This window comes from Hippoglossus hippoglossus, chromosome 23 (genome assembly GCF_009819705.1).
Source record: "Hippoglossus hippoglossus isolate fHipHip1 chromosome 23, fHipHip1.pri, whole genome shotgun sequence".
NCBI lineage: Eukaryota > Metazoa > Chordata > Actinopteri > Pleuronectiformes > Pleuronectidae > Hippoglossus > Hippoglossus hippoglossus.
In genome coordinates, this window is record NC_047173.1 from 3801693 (window position 1) to 3823504 (window position 21812).

The window sequence follows — 21812 nt, forward strand, 5'->3', positions numbered from 1 at the left end:
AGGAGGTCAGTGCTGCATCAATGTGACGCTGTTGAGGCTTAACACGGTGAGCAAATCAAACAAGTCGGATCGGAGGTGGAGCTGAAGGAGCAGATGGTGGAAACAACAAGGAATACAGCTGAACTTTTAATGGTCCCTCCTTGTTTGCCGTGTTTCCTGAGCAGCAGTTCACTGCGTAAAGTCACTGCCCATCAAAGCTTCCCCTTCCATACATCTACTGCAATACACCTCTTACAGGGGAACTCCCATTTTACACATCAGTGTCGAGTGATGTCGAGTTTACGAGTGATGAGGAGCATGACTCAGACTGTGCAGAGCTGTACAGTATAAAGTCAGTTTAACACCTCTAAGAAAATAACCCCCGGTGACATCAGGGTTATTTCTGGAGACTATATTTTTAAGGGTATAATAAACCGTGGTTATAAAGCAGGTGTGTGGACTATAACACAAGACGGAATTTACCAGGCAGAGGGAGCGAAGCAAAACCAAGTTGCATTGTGGGAAATGTAGGCTGCAGAATTTTGGAGCTTTGAGGGAATTCACTTGCAAAAACCTTCACTTGTAAACAAGGATGAATTGATTCTAATTTGGAGGTCAAGGTCACTGTGACCTCACGAGACCCCTTCGAGAGAATCCTTTAAATGTGTCACAGATGTTCACATAGACTCACAACTTAAGTGATCAGACTTTGGTGGTCAAAAGTCAAAACATGTATTCGGCCTCAAACAGGATATCTCAAGTCTGCCTTTAGGGAATCATTTTTCACATTTTGACCAGCTGTCTCTTGGACTCGAAGAGGAATTGATTAAATTCAGTGGTCAAAGGTCACAGTGATGTCATATTAGTGTGCATCAGGAACACCCAGACAGACTGAAACTGATGCATACAACTGCAGGATGATAAATCTAGTCTTTATCCATCTCTTATGAGTCCCTCAGCTTTATAAATTGTAAGCGTTATATTAAATAGCTGGAGTACCCTTTTAAAAAACAATGTTTAAAGAAATGTGTTTTCCCAGTAGAAAGGAAAACACCCTCACACCCTCAGTGTGTGTGAGGGTGTGAGTGAGTGTGTGAATAAAGGAGCATCTCACCCAGTCAGGCTACTCAGGCATAACTTGTTAGGACCAATTAATTTCCATGGAATTTATTGGTTTAAATATAGAATACAGCATGATTATTTATAAATTGTATCTTGTTTTGCCGCAAATCTCAAGAGTTGCACACTTTACATAGTGTTGATTCAGTCAAAACTGCTGTGACTGTCACAACCAATGAGACGGAACATGACATGAACTGAGCCGCACACACTACAAGTGATTATTAAAAAGATAATAGAACCAACATATTCTGTGAGACTGTTTGCTAATAACGCTCCTGATGTAACAAGGTAGGGAAACAGCTGTGGAGCCTTGTGAAGTGGCGCCGTGAACATATTCAGGTTGTGACTCCGCAGTCGTCAACTCGCTCAGATTGCACCGAGACAGAAACGGGAGGCGACAGCTTTAACCCAGTGTGATGTCGTCTCACCGGAGTATTCGTTTGTTCCATTAAGGAGCTAATTTGTAGAGACGGTTGCACCTGATATCCAGCAGCAGTTTCTATTGCAGCGGCTGAGAAACCAGAGTTATGAAGCCAGACAGAAATAAAACGGATCTTTTTTCTGACGTTCTCACCTGCAGCTCCTTCTGTTGGTACGGTCATCTCCCAGACACTGACCACGAGCACCATTACGAGTAGAGCCACTTTACTTCCGATGTGCGTGTATCGCTCACTCATCCTGCGAAAACAAAGAGGAGGGTTACCATGAAGCCAGCAGGAGTTTGAACCTTGGTACAGCAACATTAGACACTGGTTTATTTACATTTACAGCCAAGCATCTCTGTCAGTCTGCACGTTCTTTTCAGCATGAGCCTCAGAGTTGAAGGCTTCATGGCACAGAACAGGAAGAGGTTGCTGCTCCATGAGCTCCCGGTTAAACTTCACAATAGCTTAGCATGTCGAAATGCATATTTGCTCTCATCACACAGAGATGCAGGCTGTTATCCTCCTCCTTGCTTTTCAAAACAAACTACAGCTGTGGTGTGAATATGCCCCAGCTCACTTGTCTCCAAATCCTCTCTTGCTTCCCCCTCGCTCCTCCAACGGGAGCTTCTTGCAGCGGGAGCATGAACAGGAGGTGAAGACCCTCTGCGGCCCCGACAGGCTTCCCTAAGCCCCTCTAGGCTCTACAGAGGAGTGGAAGGGAGCGCGCAGGCCAAGGTGGCTAATCCTTCCATCCGCAGCAACTTTCCCCCTGCACTCCCTCTTCCTAATGAAGTGTGTTGGAGCTGAGGCCACACTGCATAAACCATCTGGCACAGTGTGTTATCATTGACAGACAAAGATCACGTTTCAATCGGGGATGCAGCAGCGGCACGGTAATTACTGGAAGAAGCGCGGTATCGTATGGCGCGAGCGTACAATGTTACAAGCTGCGTTTACGCCTTATTTACCGCCTCCCGCATCTTATCCGCCTGCCTCATTGACATATAGATTGGCTAAACCTCGTCGGGGTTCTCAGATTATTTGTGTAATTAAGTTTATTTTGGCAAAGCGAACATGACCTTTTTGTAGGGATTTTTTTTTTTTTTTTTTTATACCTGCCAGTGTCTCACAGGAATTCGAATCAGTGTATCAGACGTTCAGCGTGCCCTCTGAAATTATAAATGAGATGTTGTGTCATCATGACATGCAGGCGGGGAGCAGGCGCTGGCTTTTGTCTCTCCAGCATGACATCACTTGTGAAGGTTTTTAAATGCCTGTGTTTATTGAGCCTCGGCTTAACATTTATTGATGCAGTTCATTGTCAGTCATCTTAAAGAAAAGCTTGACATTCAATGAGATACACTCTGGATCCTGCCTCCTTCAGTTTGCCATGAAACAGCTTTTACATTCAGACAGAAAACTGGGATTGGACTGATACGATGTTCTGAGATCAATCACTGACAATACATCTCATCTCTTTTACACTAACACAGCACTTCAGTACAATTTGATGGTACTTGAACTATTGATGTTTTACACTTCACTACATGTCATAGAGAAATGTACTTTCTACTGTACTACTTGTATTTGAATGCAGGAGTTACATACTACTACTACTACTACTACTAAATTTGTACATTACAGCAAAGAATATAGCTCATGGCTTCTCTAAATGTTTGCATTACTTAACCTATATAACATGATGTACTGTTGTAAATCTCCCCAACAAAAAGTTAAAATTAGCTCCATCTTCATCACATACAGCCTTCCAATATTAATTATAAACCCACACATATTTGTATTTACAATGAATCAATTACAATAAATAATATATCACTCAGCATCGTACTGCATTTTAGTTCAATTTGCTAAAAGCTAGATTTACAATTGGACAGATCCTAGCATGGTGTTCAAGTGGTGGTTGTTGGCCTCTAGAAACTACAGAGGCTAACAATTTAGCAACCTAGCACGTGGGTCACGTTTTGCAGGGAATGCAAAAGGCATAAAGACAAAGGAATAAGATGAAGCCATTGGGAAAAGTTTCCTCAGATGTATTGTAAAATTCCAAAGACAAAACCCTGTATGACTATAATTACAATACTTGTGATGCATACACGGACTAAAGTGTGAAAAATATTTAGGAAACTGTGGCAGGACAAATTACAGGCCACCACAGTCTACATATAATTTTTTTTTATTAGTAATGATATTAATGATTCCAAATTTCCGATGTTTGCTGGGCATACGGAAAATATCTGAACATCAGGTCATTTAACCACTCATCCACCAGAGGAAAAGAAAAACACACCAAACACCTAAATGGAAAGTGCTTTTTTCCTAGTTTTCCTGTGGATGTAACCCTTCACAGAGGCCAAGACTGTTAGCCTCATGACACTTAGCAGAAAGTTGAATCTAGCTGTGGACACATGGAAGGAAATTCACTCAAATCGTGAGTGTGATAGTCCCGTAATGGTGAGGTTATGTATTTGCTGAAATGGACCTCAAAGTGCACACCCAGGTGCTCCTATTAGAGCGGCCGGTGCTAACGCTCACCTTCACGGTGACAGATTTATTGCCGCTGGTTACCTCACGAATGGGACCCTGGACTCAAATGGTGGCCGGTCGACGTAGCTGTGCAATTCAGGGCGATGATGTGTGGGCAAAGCTCCACAGCATCATTTGTTGTGCGCTCTTTAAGGGTGCAATTCTATAAATGACATCTCATTGTCCCCGAATGTGCTGTGTTGTCAGTGGTTCGGCGGGGGCGCTTGGCAGAGCGAGTCGCTGAAGATTTGTTACAGTTTGAGGCCATTTTAGATCCTGACCTTGACTCTGAGGTCTTAAGCAACTTCGACAAAAATACTGCTGCATGAATCGAGTCGTCTAAATCCACCGTTTTACCTCTTTACCTCCGTTATTGCCGAGATAACACAAGGGGATCCAGCCTGTATCCAGTTCACACAGGTTTTTCCATCTGCTGCTTTAACACAGTGTGGCAGCTCTTTCCTGCTGTAGAAGAAGCGTTAACGTTTACGTTTGCACCTTCCAGAACTGTAGGATTCAAGTCCGTGTTGTCATCCGTCTCCTCTGAGCTTGTTTAAAAGCTCAGGTCACAAAAACAGAAATCAGCGAGGGCCACCTACAGCGACTGCATTAGAAAATAGAATCCTCTCAATCCTAATTTAAAACTGCATTGATTGGGTGTGCTTTATGGTGAAGGTGAATTTACATCCCACTGATGGTTCGGTTCGGTTTCCCAGCTTTCCAAAATGTCATTGCCAGACAAAAGCAGGAGGCTGTTTCCATTGTTAAAGGCCTGATAGACCTTCTGTTCACTACCTGCCCGGCAGACAAAGACATCAACTGGCTGATGTACCAGCCTCGAGCAGCTAAGGAGCCAGATACTTCCCTCTGCTGCCCAACGCAAAGCTCCAAGGGGAATGAGTTGTTGGAGAAACACCACAGCCAATGAATGCTAATGACGCTGCATATCTGCTGGATGTGTAATTAGGTCATTATCTGTTTACAAAAATTGGCGTAATTACTTTATTGGGTGATTATATGTCAGTGTTGTTAAAAAAATTAAAAAAAACGTTTAATGAATTTAATCAATAAATAAGTAAATACATAAATTTAATCAAGTCAGATGCATCAAGATCAACCTCCAGCCACAGACTCAAGGCGTTTGGGGGACTCCTTGGTGCAATGAGCCATTAGACTGCACAGCGCCACAGCACCCACGGTCAAACCCAACATCTACCTTTCAGGAAAGAACTGATGCACATTTTTATTTTATTATTAAAATAGTTTAACTACATAAACTACATTGCACTGCTACTTCCTTGTGCTGCTGTGTCATTTGTGAATCTCCTCTACAGAGGATCAATTAAGGTTTATACATCTTATCTTCTCATCAAAAAAAGCAAGTAAGCATATATTTGAAAATGTTGAATTATTCCTTTAAGTATGATGATAACCCTGATGATAATGATGATAACCCTAATTAAAATAAATGTCTTCCTAATTATTACGATAATTAGTGCTGAATAGGTAGCACATATTTTCTACATGTAGTGGAGCAAAGTCCCCGATGGTGTCGAGAGGAAACGAAGTCGGTGGCTTACAAACCGCCGATAATGGTTCAAAGTTTTAATTGTGCACTTCAATCCGACACTACTTCATATGGATGCCTTTTGTCACAGGCTCTGCAGTGGAAAACACATATTATGCAGATTATTGCTGTAAGTGTGAAACATGAACTGCACATTGAAGTTTGGAGGATGGAAGATGGGGGGGGACAAACACTAATAAACTGAAGCTTAATTGACGTGTGTAGTCATCCTCTGTTTTTCTGCGGTGCTGTGTTTCTCCTCCTGCCAGCAGAGACGGAACGTTTTCCTGTCTTCAGTTTGTCATGCGGCGTACTTTTAAATGCAAATGAGCGCCTTTTTATGAAGGAATAATACATATTCTTTCCACAGGTGCCACCTCAGTAGTTCTCCTGGATTCGTCTGCTCAAATTTATCCAGAGATTAGACTTTTATCCCTTTGTTATGAGTTGGCTCTGTTGTGTGGTGTATAAGCCTGCGGTGTAGATCATCGGATTTCCTTTCAAGAGTACAAAGTGAATTTGTTTAAAACTGAATGAAGCGAGAAATCCCCGTCTCCGACCAAAACTCTGATCGCCTCAGTCGTTCGGCCCTGCCCTCCCACTCCCGTTGCCTCTCCGTGAAGCAAATTGAACGTTGGCGGACCAGTGAGCCCTGTTGTAAAAAGACTCCGCTTGAGGATTGACCTTGGCGAGAGGACACAGTAAAGCTGCTTTCAGTCATGCACCTCCTACGCATTTCCTCCGTATCTTCTCCGGAGGAGGTGCATGTGTGAACGCAAATGTCCAATGGAGACTCTCCTGTCCTCCTAGTATACACACAGCAGGTGATCCCTCGCTGGAGTCACGATTGACAGATGCAAAAATAAAAATAAGAACAAGAAAACAATTATCTCCCTGTGAAAAAGCGGCGTCATACACAAGACAACGACGAAGATGTGAAGAGAGGTTGTGGTGATAAGAGCTGACACCGGTGTCGGTGTGTTGAAAACCACGTGATCTCTGCAGCGGAGTTAATCTGTCACTTCCTGCCTCTGCCTGCTGCACCCGGCTGCTCCACATCTCGCCTGAATAATGCGGATATGTTCTAAAATGAATGATGAGGATTTGTTGCTGTTGTGAACGCGTCTGTGCAGAGAACCTCCCTCCTGTGTTGTGCATGTGTGAAAGGCAAACTCTGGGTAAACTCCGTGGCCAATTCTCTGGCTTTTACCCGCAGGTCATGTCTGAAAGCGGCTTAACTGAGGAGCTGTCGCCTCGAAAAGATTTTCAGCGTGCACAAAATAAAACCATCTTATTGTAGCTTCCACAGCAAATTCCCACCTCTATCAAATCAGAGGGAGCAGTGACATTAGCAGGCTGCGACCATGCTGTCAGCCTCGTACCCGTACAATAACGGGAATTATGAACAAGGCAAATCTGATTTCCTTCTATGATTTGCTATGATGCATTCATACAATTTTACCACTTTTCTTTTCGATGCAAGATAAATGGTTTTGACGTTATTCTGCGGTTTCATTTGTTTTTAACTGCTGGAAAGAAAATACCATGAATGAAAAAGTTGCGACAGGTTGAAGAGCAGCGCTGCGCGGCGTCTACTATCACTTTATTGCTGTTGATGGAGAAATAACAACATTCGCTGTACGTCCGTCGAGAGACTCAGTGAACGACGCCCGAGCTCGTCACTTTGACCAATCATTTTTTATTCTCCTGTACTGACGCTGAGACTGAACAACAACAAAGTGGCAGGTTATGTTCCCTTCTTCTGCTCCTGGCGGCCATATTAGGGTTTCTGTCCTCTTAACAGCTCATTAGCATGTTACCCAGTATGTCTATAGAGACTGTCTGCTTGTCCCAATTCCACACTTAAAATGTAAAATACACTGTGAAGCCCTTCTAATGAAAAGACTGTGCTGTTTAAGCATATAGTTAAAAAGAGACTGATGTGCTATATCCCTTTATACTCTTTATACTCTACTTCATTCACGATGGTGACGTGAATTTCAACTTAAAAGCAAAGAAATATGAAGTTAAATGTGTTTCAGGCTAATTAGTATTTTGTTTTTCCCACTAATTAGTAGTTCCTCCATTACAATTCTATATTTTACACTTTGTAGACGCAGGCAGGTAAGAGCTTAACAAACATTTACATTGACTCCTGAATTTTGTTTGTTGACAAGAACAACAGGAAAAAAAACATATTTATATATAAACTTGAAGAGAAAAGCTGATGGAATCTTAAGGAAAGTTGAATATATTTTATAATTTATTTTCCGTTAGATTTTTTTTATCTGATTCTGAAGAGGGGCAATGCTGAACACTGAAGTTAAATCAAGGACTATTTGTGGATCCACGGTCTGACCTCTTTTTTCCGTTGTTGTCCCATTTGTGTCATTTATTTCCTCCTGTGATGGGTTTACATACTTTCCATTAGCCCGTAACAGACTCTATGAACCTCGGCCTATTAATAGTAAATATTGTTTGCGGAGGAGCGAAAAACTGTGTAATTCTCTGTCTTCTCTGAAGGCCGACGATGAGTTTTTGAGACAACTACAACACTGCAAATCATTTCAATAAAATAATGTATTTTTCCACAAGACGTTGAATAAAAACTAAAGGCTAAGTTAGTTGTTACAAATCAGTTATTTTCCACATTGATTCATTAATCAACATTGAAGAAATGTACTGTAGATGTTTTTAAATGTATAACTTAAATGTAAATTTCACTAAAATATATTATATTAATATTGGTATAATAAAACTAGTCTAGAATATGACTCAATATGATAGACTTTACTACAGAATAACCCTTTTTAAGTTTTGCTCTTGTGAATTATAAGGGACATGTTCATGATCCTCACCATTTGAAATTCATACTCAGAATTACAATTTCCTGATCAATGATTTGAAAAATTGCATTTCTCCTTCATTGAGATAAATATGAATCATTTTTCACGTCAGATCTATGACTTTGCTGTACCATTTGTTTTTTTTACGTGTTAAACTGCCCAATAGTGCAAACTGCACATATTATCCTGCACAGTCAGGCTCAAATAAAAAAAAAACATTTTAAGTGGCAGGCGACTCTACGTGTCTAATTTAGTGGGAGTGGAAAGTTTGTCCCTGTTTCAGACACTTAGGGGCTCATAAGACTGTCGTATTTTTCCCATAAATATCTTGCCTGTAAGCAGCTTTAATAATAAACTGTAACGTGCTTTACTTTCATGCCAGTAACCATTTAAAAAGTATAAGATTCAATTTTCAGTGTCCCTCAATTGTAAGAAGTTTCCCCCTTGAAATGCACAAGGCAAGTGTGTAATCCCATGGTATCACAGAGATTGCAGGGCGGGCGTTGGGAGTGTTGTCAAACCGTTAAAAAAAAGCTGGACCTTCCCTCTCTGTCTCTGCAGCTGGATTCGATATAGGGATTACCGCCCCTCTTCCCCTACCCCTGCATCTCTATCTCACTCTTCACTTGGACCGTGACAGAGCGACTGTCACCTCGGACGGCTGCAGGGAGCCGATTGCTCCATCGCCGAACAAACACGGCTCGTTCGCCAAAACACAGATGTTCCCTCCTGACAGCTGAGGAGGGAAGCTCTCAACCCTGTCATGCCAAACAAGGGAGTTTGCCCACTCTTTGTCACACGCTCCGCGAAACATCTGCTACAAATCCTGCTCTTTTCACTTCATAGACGAGACAAGACAGCTGTCACGGGCCGTGTTGAATTTGATGTATGAACTTGCGTATGGGACTATTATAGGATCCTTGCTTTAGCACATCGTCCTGACGACTTGCTAATCAAATCGTTACGCCTGTAGCGAGACTGCGCCATGTGAGTCTCGCTCCAAATTCTGTCATGCGAGACTGTAAGTGGCTCGGTTCCCTCCTCGGGCCTTCGAGCTCACTTCTGATTCGCTCCTCATATCTGATTATATCTGCATGACTGTTCATATCAGCTCTGGCATGTAATCTATAAACTAAAGGCCCGGCAGCGCTGCGAAATGTCCACATGTGAAGACAAATATATGTCTTTGTCGTGTGCTCCAATCACCAATCAAGTTGTTCTCCACACTGTTTCTATGCAAAGCTGCAGAACGCAAATCATCTGGTTCTGATGAAAACTGCAGAAAGTGACACACACACACACACACACTCTCACACGCACAAGAATCACTTCTCACACTGATTGTAAACGAAATCTCTCACGTCTCTCATGTGAGAGAGAAACTGATTGGGACAACTCCAGCTGCGGCCTGAATGCAGCCCGAGCGCGGACGGCCTTGATTTCAAATATCTACAAAGAAGAAGCCCAGGCAGAGCGAATATCAGCGCTGTTACCCGACACTGGGGCTAAGTGCCCTTTCAGGGAGTTCACCACCAAAACGACCTTCCGTAACGACACGTAGAGATGCTATCTGAGAGGCCACGCTCATCAAAACCGCAACAGCCAAATGGCCCCAACCTTAGTTTTCCTTTGATTAAAGTGTCTATGCATCACCGTCTCATGCTCCACTGTGCTATTTCAGGCCAACCCCACCTTCAGATGGCCCCATCAGCGTTTAGCAGCGCTCCCTCAGATCACAGTGTACCTGCGAGTCTCTGCTCTTTTTCTTTTTATAGTTAAGATCTGATAACACAACAGCTTATTGTTTGCTTCCCTGTAATTGCTCTCTTAGCTGAGGCTTTATGAATTATCAATGAACACGGTCTAAATATTTTAGTCAAAGGTAGCACATTTGTGGCACATTCATCAACAGACTGTCTCACTGATATATTCAACTGATATCAATCAATTTAAGTATCGGCAATGGTGAAGAACTTGAAGAACTTGCACCTAGTGCTTGACTTTAAAACACTTTAATACAATTTATACACTTGTGCCCTCACACGATTTCAGAGGGAAGTATTATACTTTTCTCTATTAGCAGCTATCTGATTATGAATGCATATAAATCAATAAGCCAATAGGCTTCTGCTCAAACGTTATTGGTCAAACTAGAAACCAGAAGACTTCCAGCCAAAAACTGTTTGGAAGTCAGATTCTACACATTCGCATTCCGCATCTGAATAAATACATATGTTGCTAATACTACTCTGCAATTTAGTTTAACATTTTGGGAAATATGGAAAAATAATGAATTCTCACTTTCTTTAACATTGTGAGATCCGGCCTTATTTTCAATATTTCCACTAATTTCTCAGGGAATAATGCATATTTCTTGTTGAAAAAAATCAGGCATAGAACATACATTTAATTATTACAAAAACTGAAGTTTAACGGTTTTCCTCTTTTCCACTTTTTATGGAAACTGGCTGCTTCATAGCCCTCCGTGTAACCACAAAGTTTATGTCTTAATTGGAAAGCTTTAGAGGTGCTAGTGGATTTTAATACCGTTTGACAGACTGGCTGTTTCCAGTGTTCCGTTACGCTAAATGAACTGGCTGCTGGCTGGAGCACGTGAAAAGGTTTAATGTCTTGATGAGCTTGATGATTTTCACTGACTTTTCAGTATTAAACTTGGAGTGAATAGGAAAATAAACTGCAGCTAATGCTTAAGTAGCTTCATTAGTCCTGGAGTCAGTGGTGAATTTTAATGTTTATTGATGATGGAGTAGTTGAGAATAAGGGAAATACTACACAAAATAGAAATGACCTAAAGGTAAAATCAGGACAAAGAAAATCTGTCAAAGTTTTAAAAAAAGAGAAGAGTGCCCTGAGGACACCAATCGCAAAAATACATGTTTCACAAGTTTCAGATTTCACAAACCCAAACGTGAAGGACGAGCAGGAAATGAAGTCAAACTGTCAGAACTGCATCAAGGTCCAAGGCAGGTTAAATCACCGAGCGGCATTTTTGTCAGCTCTTTTTAAAAGGAAATAAATTAATGTCACTATGTGATGTCAGTGTGTCCTCGTGGCAACAGAGGCCGTCCTGTAACTGGAAGGATGTGGGTTTGATCCCCGTGACAGCCGGATGTCCTTGCCCGAGACACTGAGTCCCTCTGTCCGTGTGGATGTGTGTCAGTTCAGCGACTGCAGAACAACATGGAGGACAATAAGTAAATGATGTACGAAAATGTATATTTCTCCCCGAGAGCCAGTCAGGTGTGTGGGAGGCAGCGAGACGCTCCCAGTCTGATTTCAGTTTAGTTTAGTGTGTCACAATTTCATGCTATTGCAGTTTTAATGCGTTGGTATGTTTTGATATGATGAAATTAAATTGGCTGGAGCGCTTATTGTCTTTCTGCCATGTTGCTAACACCTTAAAAATGAAGAGAGAAGTGATTATACTCTTGTGGTAGCAAGTGGAAATTGTCCAAGGGATAACAAGGGGATTGTAGGACATGGCGACCTGAGTTTAAGGATTTTTCAACCGTCCCTTCTCTCTGACAGGAATAGCAATTAAAGAATAAAGTCATTTCTTTCACATTTTAGAGGGATATTTGAATTCATAGGAGACACAGGTGAAAGGTTTTATACTTCCTGTTAAAACCGATCCTATTAGTCTTATTTCCAGTATGTATTTGATATATACTTTGTGTTATCACCTTTGTTTGAAAACTAGGCATATACTGTAGATGTGTATTCCCGTACTTTGCCTTCCTTAAAGGTGGCCAAGGTCAATTTTTTTTTTTAAACTCTGTCCAACTCTGAAAAGTATCACGCGACTTAGAAATCACGTCAAATTTCAAATCGCACAGTGTATGCCCAGCTTTACTGATGACTCGTGTCTATTTCCAGCCCTTGGACTTGCTTTAATATTCATGTATGTACTCGCATTTTTGTCTACATATTTACAAATCTCAATACAGTACGCAATCTGAATTAGATTTACCAATTATGTGACAAATTTACAAATCTGATTATGCACACTGACTGAGATACAGTTGCACACCTCCCCACTCACAATCGCACATAGTTTTTTTTTTTTTTTTTACAATAACAGCCCCATAAATGTATTTATGCAAAAACAAAAGGGAACCTGATGAGATTCGTTCAGAGGGAGCTTTACACCGCGCTGCTGCTTATGTCATTTCCTAATGCGTAAACAATGTAAACGCAGTCAAATTACGGCTAAATCCCGAGTGCTGTGAGGAGGGAGTGATCAGTGCTACTGTAACACCGCGGTTACTCGTTTCAAATTCACAACGAGGGCCAACTTCTCTTTAAGGAAGGGAAACAAAAAGCTGCTTAAGAAATCACATAGGGGAATAGAAATACATCTCACTCGCAGGTAGCCCGCCATTTATCATCATTATTCAGTCGTGTGTGAGAGAGAGAGAGAGAGAGAGAGAGAGAGAGAGAGAGAGAGAGAGAGAGAGATTTTCTCTGCCTCTGCTCCTTCTTACTTTTCGTCTCTGTCGAGTAAAAGCACCTAGAGGAGCTTTTTTTTTTTTGTTCTCTGAAATAATAATAGAGTATATTATATAAATGAAGGATTTGTAGTCAGCTGTAATAATTGGCATTAAATCGTAGCTGGGGTTGTTTTTTTTTGCACAGGGAAGATATGCAGCAGTGTTTGAACTCAACAGTGAGCTGACAGAAAATGCAAAAGTATAAACACTGCAAAGAGAGTGTCAATTAAAACATTGTGATGTTTTCCCACCCGATGTGAAATTGTCGGGGCTGCAGCTGCCTCACTCTTTGTTGAGCTGAAGAGGTGAGCTGGTAGGAAGGAGGAGAATTTGCGCGGACGTTTACGGCACAACTGTAAAAGAGCGGCAGAGGACAGGGGGATATGAGAAGAAAAGATCATGACGGCTCAGTCAAGTTTAAGAGCAATAACTGCGGCTGCATTATTTATTCTTGCCTCTCCGACACCATCTCACCAGTGACTATAAATGCTGTCTGTGATGACAGGCTCAGCACGCTCAGCACGCTCAGCCTCCGTGCGCTCCCCTCAGTCTGTGCGATCGGAAACCCCAAAATTCCCACCTCGGATTAGCCGCCGCCAATTTGCGGAGCGTGCTTTGATGAGAAGAAAAGGTGAGGAGTGAGGTGTCTGAGCACCGGGGAAATCTTTTTTTAGCCGTCTAATGAAACCTCTCAATGCCACACCAGCGACAGGAGAGAGGTTGACAGGCGATTATGATACTCTTTAATTAGCTCCCGAGCTCGGGTGGATCTGTTAGCTAATTATATTCAGTGAGGACAACGTTTGACGACTCTTTCCCAGGTTTTACGTCAAGGAAATCTGGACAGTATGAACAGATTTGTGCACGATGTTTTATCCCACTATCAACATACGTGGGATAGAGAACATAGACAAAAGTACCAGTATCTCTCCAGATATTTTCGGTAGCTACGATGTAGATGTGGCTGAAAATCTACTGTAAAGACCAAGGGCGTCTTTCTCCAGTCGCCATTTTGTTCCGCCACTCAACAGTCATACAGGGAGAAATCCATGGTGTTACCGGCTGACTCCAGTTTATAAAGTCACAGCAGCGGAGAAGACACGCTGTGTTCTTGGTTCATCTGTTAATTGCAACCAGAGGTTTAGTGTTATTTGTTTAAAGGACACATATGATGCTCCATTTGTTGTATAGGTTTTTAATAAATCTGCATGCATGCTGGTAGATTAGAGTGGACTGGGCTTTTTTGGGAGGGGGTTGCCTTAAAGAGGCCGCAGCTAAAACCAAGTGTTTCAGACAGAGGCTGAAAATAGGAGCTGCATTATTCTTTAGTATATGTTTATGAGCATATGTCACCTTTAAGTACCGAGTGCATGTTGCACAGTTGCACACACAAACTTAGGTTGTGGCTTGTTTTGAAGGTTATGTAACCCCTGTTCTTACAGCGTTCCTACATTCATCAGTCATTAGCTTTCATTTCAAATGCAAATGCATCCCAAGTAAACTCATCTTTACTAGTTTAAGTTAACTAGGTATAAAAATAACTAAATTCACTTGCCTATTCAAAGATTATTGTTCAGTGTTTCCCAACACCATTGCCTCGTTGGGAACCTGCCCCCCTAATAAACTAAAGGAAAAGAAAATCAAAATTAAGAATTATACATATTTTCTATCTTAATTTATGCATCCACATTCATCTCAGTGTGAGGGTGTCTAGTTTGTTCTCCATGGTCTGTTTTTTATGGAGATTCTTTCTTATCTCTGTTCGAGAGCGAGGTCTTTGTGAGCATTAATTCTTCATTTCACGTTGAGATTCTTGCTTTCCCTCAAAACCCAGCCCTCTCTATTAAATAGTCCCTGCTTGTGTGCAAATTTGCTTTGTTCCTTTTCAAAGTTGAAATGATTTTTCTCAAAATGAAAGACCATGCTCTTGAATAAAGATGAAAAAGAAACGACATTTCCCTGTTGCATTTCTCTCCTTCTGCTTCACCTTGTGTGTCCTAACCCCCCCCCCCCCCCCCCCCCCCCCACACACACACACACACACACACACACACACACACACACACACACACACACACACACAGTACACACAATCCGGTTGACAGTTTGTAACCTTAATTTAGTAAAAAGCTTTTCAACAATGTTAACCAGAGATGGATGGACGTCAACCCTAAACATCTGAAAGAAATCAGCGCTTTTAAATTAATTCAATCTGATGACAGTGGCGTGGATGCATGCAGGAAAGGTTTTGACCCATCTAGGCTATCAGAGAGGAAATACTATGGTTTTACTATGGTACTTCTGATGTATGTTAAACACAAATGATTTTTAGTTTGATCTAAATTCTTATTCGATTCTATAAGGATAGGTTAAAGGTTTTGAACGACAGCTGAAATTGACTCACGACTGGTTGGGCGGGTGTTTCGTTGGGACTTTAAAAAATGCGCAAGATGGCTGCACTTATATCTGAGATATTTTGGATTCATTTTGTACAGCAGGATGCATCATCCATTTTTATGTGTAATCATGGGAGTGGACGACGTTTGATGCTTTTCGGGCTGGTGCTGATAAGTCGTCCTACTTTGTCTTGATTCGCAGTGACACAAACTATGCCAGCCAGTAAAATGCTGCTGTAATTGTAGAAAGACAAAGGTGTGTGTCACAACTGATCCACACACTCCCTCCTGTGGACCTGTCTCGCGTGGTGGCGCCTCGCTGGTTCCGATCAGGGCCACTCTGCTCTCCGAAGGTCAGAGCCCTGGCCATCCTCTCTACTGGGAGAGAATGGCCAGGGCAAGAGGCCGATGAAGGGGAGGGGTAAAAAAAGATTATTTTAATCGTACAAAGCGATTAAGGAGAGCACATAAGCTTAAACAAGAATTCACACCTGTTTTTTTCCCTGTTGTTGTTGTTACTCTCCTCTCCCCGCTGTTTTACATCACGGAACAACGAGGCTAAAGTTATTTTAGCCGAGGCCCTCATGAGGCTTTTAATCCAGGCTAAGTGACAGGCTAATTTGTGGTATTAGATTACTTTCATTGGGTCGTTTGGTCCCGCTTTGAACGTTAGCGATATGAAAAGGCTGCTCTGCCTCAGCGGTCACATTGACTTGTATGCTGTGTGACTGCTGGGGGGGGTGGTAAGAGAGGAGGTGGGGGGGCTGGAGCATCTCGGAGACCATATTTTCGCCGTCATGTTCAATCTCCTGACGGCAGATAGAGAACAGGCGAAGGAGGATCCAGCTTAAGGTGTGAAAGCAGAGCTGAAGGTGAAACTTCAACCCAGCTGAGATCGGACGACCGTTCAGTCTAATCACACCGTGAATTTGATCGGTTTATAATGAACGATGACAGTTAGAGTCCAAGGAATACGAAAATAGGTTTTCTGCAGGAGTGTCGATCTGTCAAAGTGAACGAGATGAATCCAGTGGTGTTGATGTGGCTCAATACTGAAACACAAGCATAGAGGAATCAAAGCGTGTGTGTGTGTGTTTGAGGGGTCTTTTCATGCCAGGCTTAAGTCTTGAGATATCCCCTTAAACACAGACACAAGACAGTTTTCCTTGAACAATTAGATTTTCCCCATGCTAAGTCAACGTATTGCTGATGACCATTCAGTGTCAGAGGCCAGAACAAGTAATTAAAGGCAATAGAAAATAAAGGATTAGTTCGAATTAATCCGCAACTTTTCCCATTTTCTTGCAGAAAAATGTTGAAATGAAAGGATATGGAAATCTAGCAGAGCATAGCAGAACTAATGGCTTGGCAGCTCTCCGCCTGAAATGAGAAGAGACTAATGGATCCGCGGCCCTGGCTAAGATGGCTGAGCCAGATTGCATGTGGATTTAAGTGATTAAGAACACGGTGGCCCCCATCCTTTTGTCGGGGAAAATGTAATATATGACGATGAATGCAAAAATATCAAATTTCCCATTTAAGGAATCCATGGCTGTTGCAGGGAATTCAGGCTCCAATTCCGAGCCCACATTGGGGAACTGTATGCTATTAGAATGCATATCCTGCTGGAAATGACAGGAAAGCAGGAGGCTGCAAATCTATAAACAGATTTGAGAAACATTTTCTCACTCTGTCATTGTTTAGTTTTCTATGTGACAAGTTTCCCGAAAAGAAACACAACTTTAGTTTGATTTAAAGTATTTTTTCCTGATGCCATTGAAGTGATTAAGCTCATTCACAGTGATTTTTAAAGGAGAAATTATAAAGAAAACACTGCTCCTGAAACGTCTCATCAGTAGTCCGGCTGATACTTCAGCATCATATTCCACATTTGCATAATGCACACCTAGCGGCTGTGTGGCCAGTGAGAGCGGAGGTCAACATTTCCTCCATGCGCTGGAAGCTGTTGACCAATCACAACAGAGTGGTCTCACTGGCCAATCAGAGCAGACTGGGCTTTATCAGCTGGGGTGGGCTTTAAAGAGACAGGAGCTAAAACCAAGTGTTTCTGACAGAGGCTTGAAAGAGGAGCTGCAGTAATGGACAGTGTGAGGAAAATTATGAGGTTACAGCATGTAAACCTCTTCAATTAATAACCCAAATCAAAATTGCGAACCAAATGTCTTCTTTAAAAAAAAAACGTCAGACAGTGTTCATGGCCTAAGTTGCAAGGAATCAAATGTAGTAAGCCTTGTACATTTATTTTCCAACATAGCTCACTATACATTTACAGCTCAGGCTGCAACCTTTAGTCCAAACTCGACCTGAGGCCGCCGTTTTTTCAGATTAAAGGCACGCACAACGTAAAAAAAAAATATATAAAGCCCTGGCAACATGACCGAACCTGACACCAACGCAAATGTAATTTCTAAATCTTTGTCTGAAGCCGGCCTGACTCATTGGTTCCCAATGGGTCCCAAAGGACTCAGGTCAGGTATTCGCACTCTAATTTACGGTTATGGAGCAAAGGGATCCCTGATTTGTTGAACTCAGATCTTGTCCATGTTTTCCTATCTGGTGGCGGTGACCGACCTCCTAGGACAGCGATCATCTTGCTTTGCCCGTTTTTCTCACCGTGCTGGAAGATGGGACACCTTCCCTACCCTCCCCTCGTGTTGCCACCATGTCCTCATGGACCTCCTTGGGTGATGAGTCCTTGAAGACTGCACAAAGGCAGATGTCCATATTCTCAGTTCAGTGCTGACTTGCAATTTTCAATTATCTAAGTTATTAACTTCAAACTTTCTGAGTAATCACTCAAAGAGTGGAGCTGCGCAAGTGTAGTAGAGGACTGTGTTACTGTTCCCCTTCTACCCATCAATCACCCGTCGTCGTGGATTTCTCACCCTGTTGGCCAAATTTTTATTTCAAGATTAATTACGAGTCATTAAACCCAATCCAAACCCTACGAGTGATAGGCATCATGACACTTTCACATTATAAAGATTGACATGATTTATTTCAGCCATTTAAAGACGAGATTTCTACTGTGCGGTGCTATAAATTGATTATTGATTAATGGCGCTAATTAAGTCAGTGTTGTCGCACATTTTTATTATGATTCCACTGAAGGTGCATAATGCTGCATGGAATGTGTCAGGTTGTAAGAAAAGCAGATGTGTAGTAACTGGAGTCGTAACAATATTGTCCCTAATTATTGTTATTAATATTATTGGTTCATCATTTAACATTATATTATGCCCCCATGAAGATATAATAACACATGATGTAATACTGTCATGTTATCTGAGAATTTATTGCCCAACCAGACGCAATTTATTGTATTTCATCGAGTTATTTCATCATCTATCAACAGATAATGGGAGTGTGTGTGTGTGTGTGTGTGTGTGTGTGTGTGTGTGTGTGTGTGTGTGTGTGTGTGTGTGTGTGTGTGTGTGTGTGTGTGTGTGTGTGTGTCACTGATATATCCATGAAACTAAATGTGCAAAGTTACAAATCTGACATTTAGCCATTCAGTGTCAGATGATACATTTCTACACTTCTTCCATGTTATAAAAATGATTAATTCCACATTCACACTTTGTGCAACAGGTTCACAAGTAGAGGTTTAGGGAAGGTTCAGCTTCATGCTCTGAGACCGGAGGCAAACTCCAGTCTCTAGTGTTCTTTGTCCATCTACCCGGCACTCCTCCCCATACTTTTTCTGGTAAACTACAAAATGCTAATTTGAAAATAATCATAGATTGTTTCAGACAACACACTTTGTTTTTTAGTGCCTGCACCACAGTCCTGCGGGATGTCTTGGTTTTCACTCTGGCCCCCATGTTAAAGAGTTGACCAGACTTTGCACATCTCGTGTCCACTGAGCGTTACAGACTCCGTTCCAGTCACACCTACATGCTTGCGGTTCCATTTATAATAACATGAGGTCTGGCCTTCCACACATGCGTACATGATCCCACAAGGATTCCATTGGATCATGTATTCTACCTGGAGCATGCACAGACGATATGCACAGTTGGCGTTTGCATTGGGACCCTGTGTACCCAGGCAGACATGGGTGGAAGATTAAATTTACGTCAAAGGACCATATTGGACCTCAGTAGACTTGTAGCATGGCCGGCTCCAGGATACGTTCTCTACCTGTTCTATGGGGTGGCTGGACAAAGACTTGAGGCTAAGAAAACAAATAGTAATTTTCGGAGTTACTTTAGAAGGAAGTTCTCATTTCCCTATAAAAGCACATATGGCACACATAACATTAGCTATATTGTTTTTTAATTAAATTTGGCCAAAGAATATGCAACTAACTATTAGTGACCACAAGGAAATGAAAAAAGACCTCTTTCAGCACCGGACAGCGCCCAATTCCTAATAATGTTATTGTGGGTGTGGTTCGGGGCACTCTCCTATTAATGCAGTAGCGGCTGGACTGAGGTGGAGGAGAGACTGACAGAGAAGAACCAGAAAATAACAGAGTCAAGAACTGTAGATCCACGGAGATCACAGGAAAGTCAGATTAGTGGAAAGAACAGTGCCATGTCATGAAGCAAGTGTTTTGAGTTGTTCGAAACAGCCACACTGGAGGATACACAGAAGAGCCATCATGGAAAGCAGGGAGACACAATACTGTATATATGTCTATATGGCGACAACAGTTGTTATTTTCAGACAGGAAAACAGTCCTAGTGTTGCACTTGGTGGTTCAAATGACAGTTGACTAAAAAAAAAAAGAACAACAATTTTTAAAACTGAAAAAAACACTTGGAGAGAAGTGTTAGACCTGGCTCCTTTCTCTCCTCCAAACATGTCCATCATCAGAAAGGTGTCAGGGGAGGGCGGGATTCCAAATTGACCCAACTACTAAACAAACGAGCACATAGAAGCACATATCTGCCTTCATCCATCAGAACGTACCAGCAGAGAAATCAGGTTATGCAGGAACTCAGAGAAGTCATTTACAGGCGCAGTAGAATCAGACTGTGGATCTGCCCATACTGCCCATGCAGCTGCTCAGTGATCAGATTCTTTTCTTTCACTGAACACTCAGTGAGAGGACCGGCTCTCTAGCTTTTCTCTGCAGCATCAATGCATGGACACACAAATATTCATGTTATTTCGACTTCTAATGGTTTACTTGTGTTAGTTCACTTTTAGTCTGAAGTGTGTAGAATATGATAACGGAGGACTTAATGCAGGTCCTGACACTCAGCTTGGTACTTTGTCTGAAGTCTAGTTGCTAAGATCTATTGTGCTGGTTAGAAACCCAGTCACAAGTAAACATGGCCAAGACTTTCTCCAGGAAAGCTCCAACCACAGGAACAAGGTTTCTCTCAAGCTACAAGAAACTATATGAGCGACTCGAATCGGCAGCTTATTATTTGGCGTCTCTATTTAGATTTTCCGCATAATTATTCAACACTGACATGGAGGTGGGTGGCGGCTCTTCTAATTCAACTGAAGTAAACCAGATTGGGCGGATTTAAGTAATTCTTTAGTATAACCCAACTCCAACTGGGAGAAAACCCACCCACCCCTCTCTCTCATTATAAGAGGACGTACAGTAGGAAGTAGAGGGGTGGGACTGCATGCGTGCCATCTGAAACTGCCACTTCGTAACGCCACGCTCGACTTCGACAGGTGCCGGCAGATAATTGGGCGCCGTGCTGACTACAACCGCAGTGCTGCTGTCTCCAAGAGCTCATTACTATCACTCAGAAGCTCCCCTTAAAAACCTCCGGAGCCACATGACTCTACACATTTGGTAAACTGACGACTGCAATCTCTTGAAATGCCGACATGAAAGGGGCCTGTCACTCTGCGAGCTGTTGATGTGCTGTTTGGACGGGTAATTGATTGCACCCAGCGTGTCGTAAGCCTGGAAAGCATGGGGTTCAGCACACTCCGCTGCATGGAGATATGGTATAGAATCAATGCTTTTACAAATTAGATGTATGCTCACTGTATTTTAGCCAGTGATGTCAGTTTTATAGCAGGGTTTTTTTTCTCGCCAGGGAAAACAGGGTGTGTAATCAGCCTCAGTGTTTCCACAATATGTTGCCATGTGTGGAACTCAATGTCAGACAGTTGCAGAACTCTTTAAGTTTTAAATACTGAACTGACAAACACACACAGTATCCGTTTTTCTGATGGATGGATAGATAGATGGATGGATGGATGGATGGATGGCTTTATTGTCATTGTACAGGATACAATGAGATTAACAGTGCTCAAGTTTAGTGCGTTTAATTTTTTTTAAAACAACCACCATACACATTCATTCATCAATTATAAAATAAATGTGGTGATATTGCACTGTTTTAAAAAAGAGCATGAGGTATGAGAGCAGGGTTAAAGGGACAGTTCATCCAAATATGAAAATTCGCTCATTATCGACTAAC

The 21812-nt window shown here is 42.0% G+C and overlaps 1 protein-coding gene across 2 annotated transcripts in view; it reads right to left on the reverse strand.

Moving 5' to 3' along the window:
* The window catches only part of LOC117757484 (chemokine-like protein TAFA-2), a 56764-nt gene that overhangs the window by 20864 nt on the left and 14088 nt on the right, over positions 1–21812 (reverse strand). For both annotated transcript variants that reach the window (XM_034578686.1, XM_034578684.1), the window contains exon 2: positions 1676–1779. In XM_034578686.1, the coding sequence (XP_034434577.1) occupies positions 1676–1778 (103 nt within the window). In that variant the 5' untranslated portion in view covers position 1779. The remainder of the gene's footprint in view (positions 1–1675; positions 1780–21812) is intronic.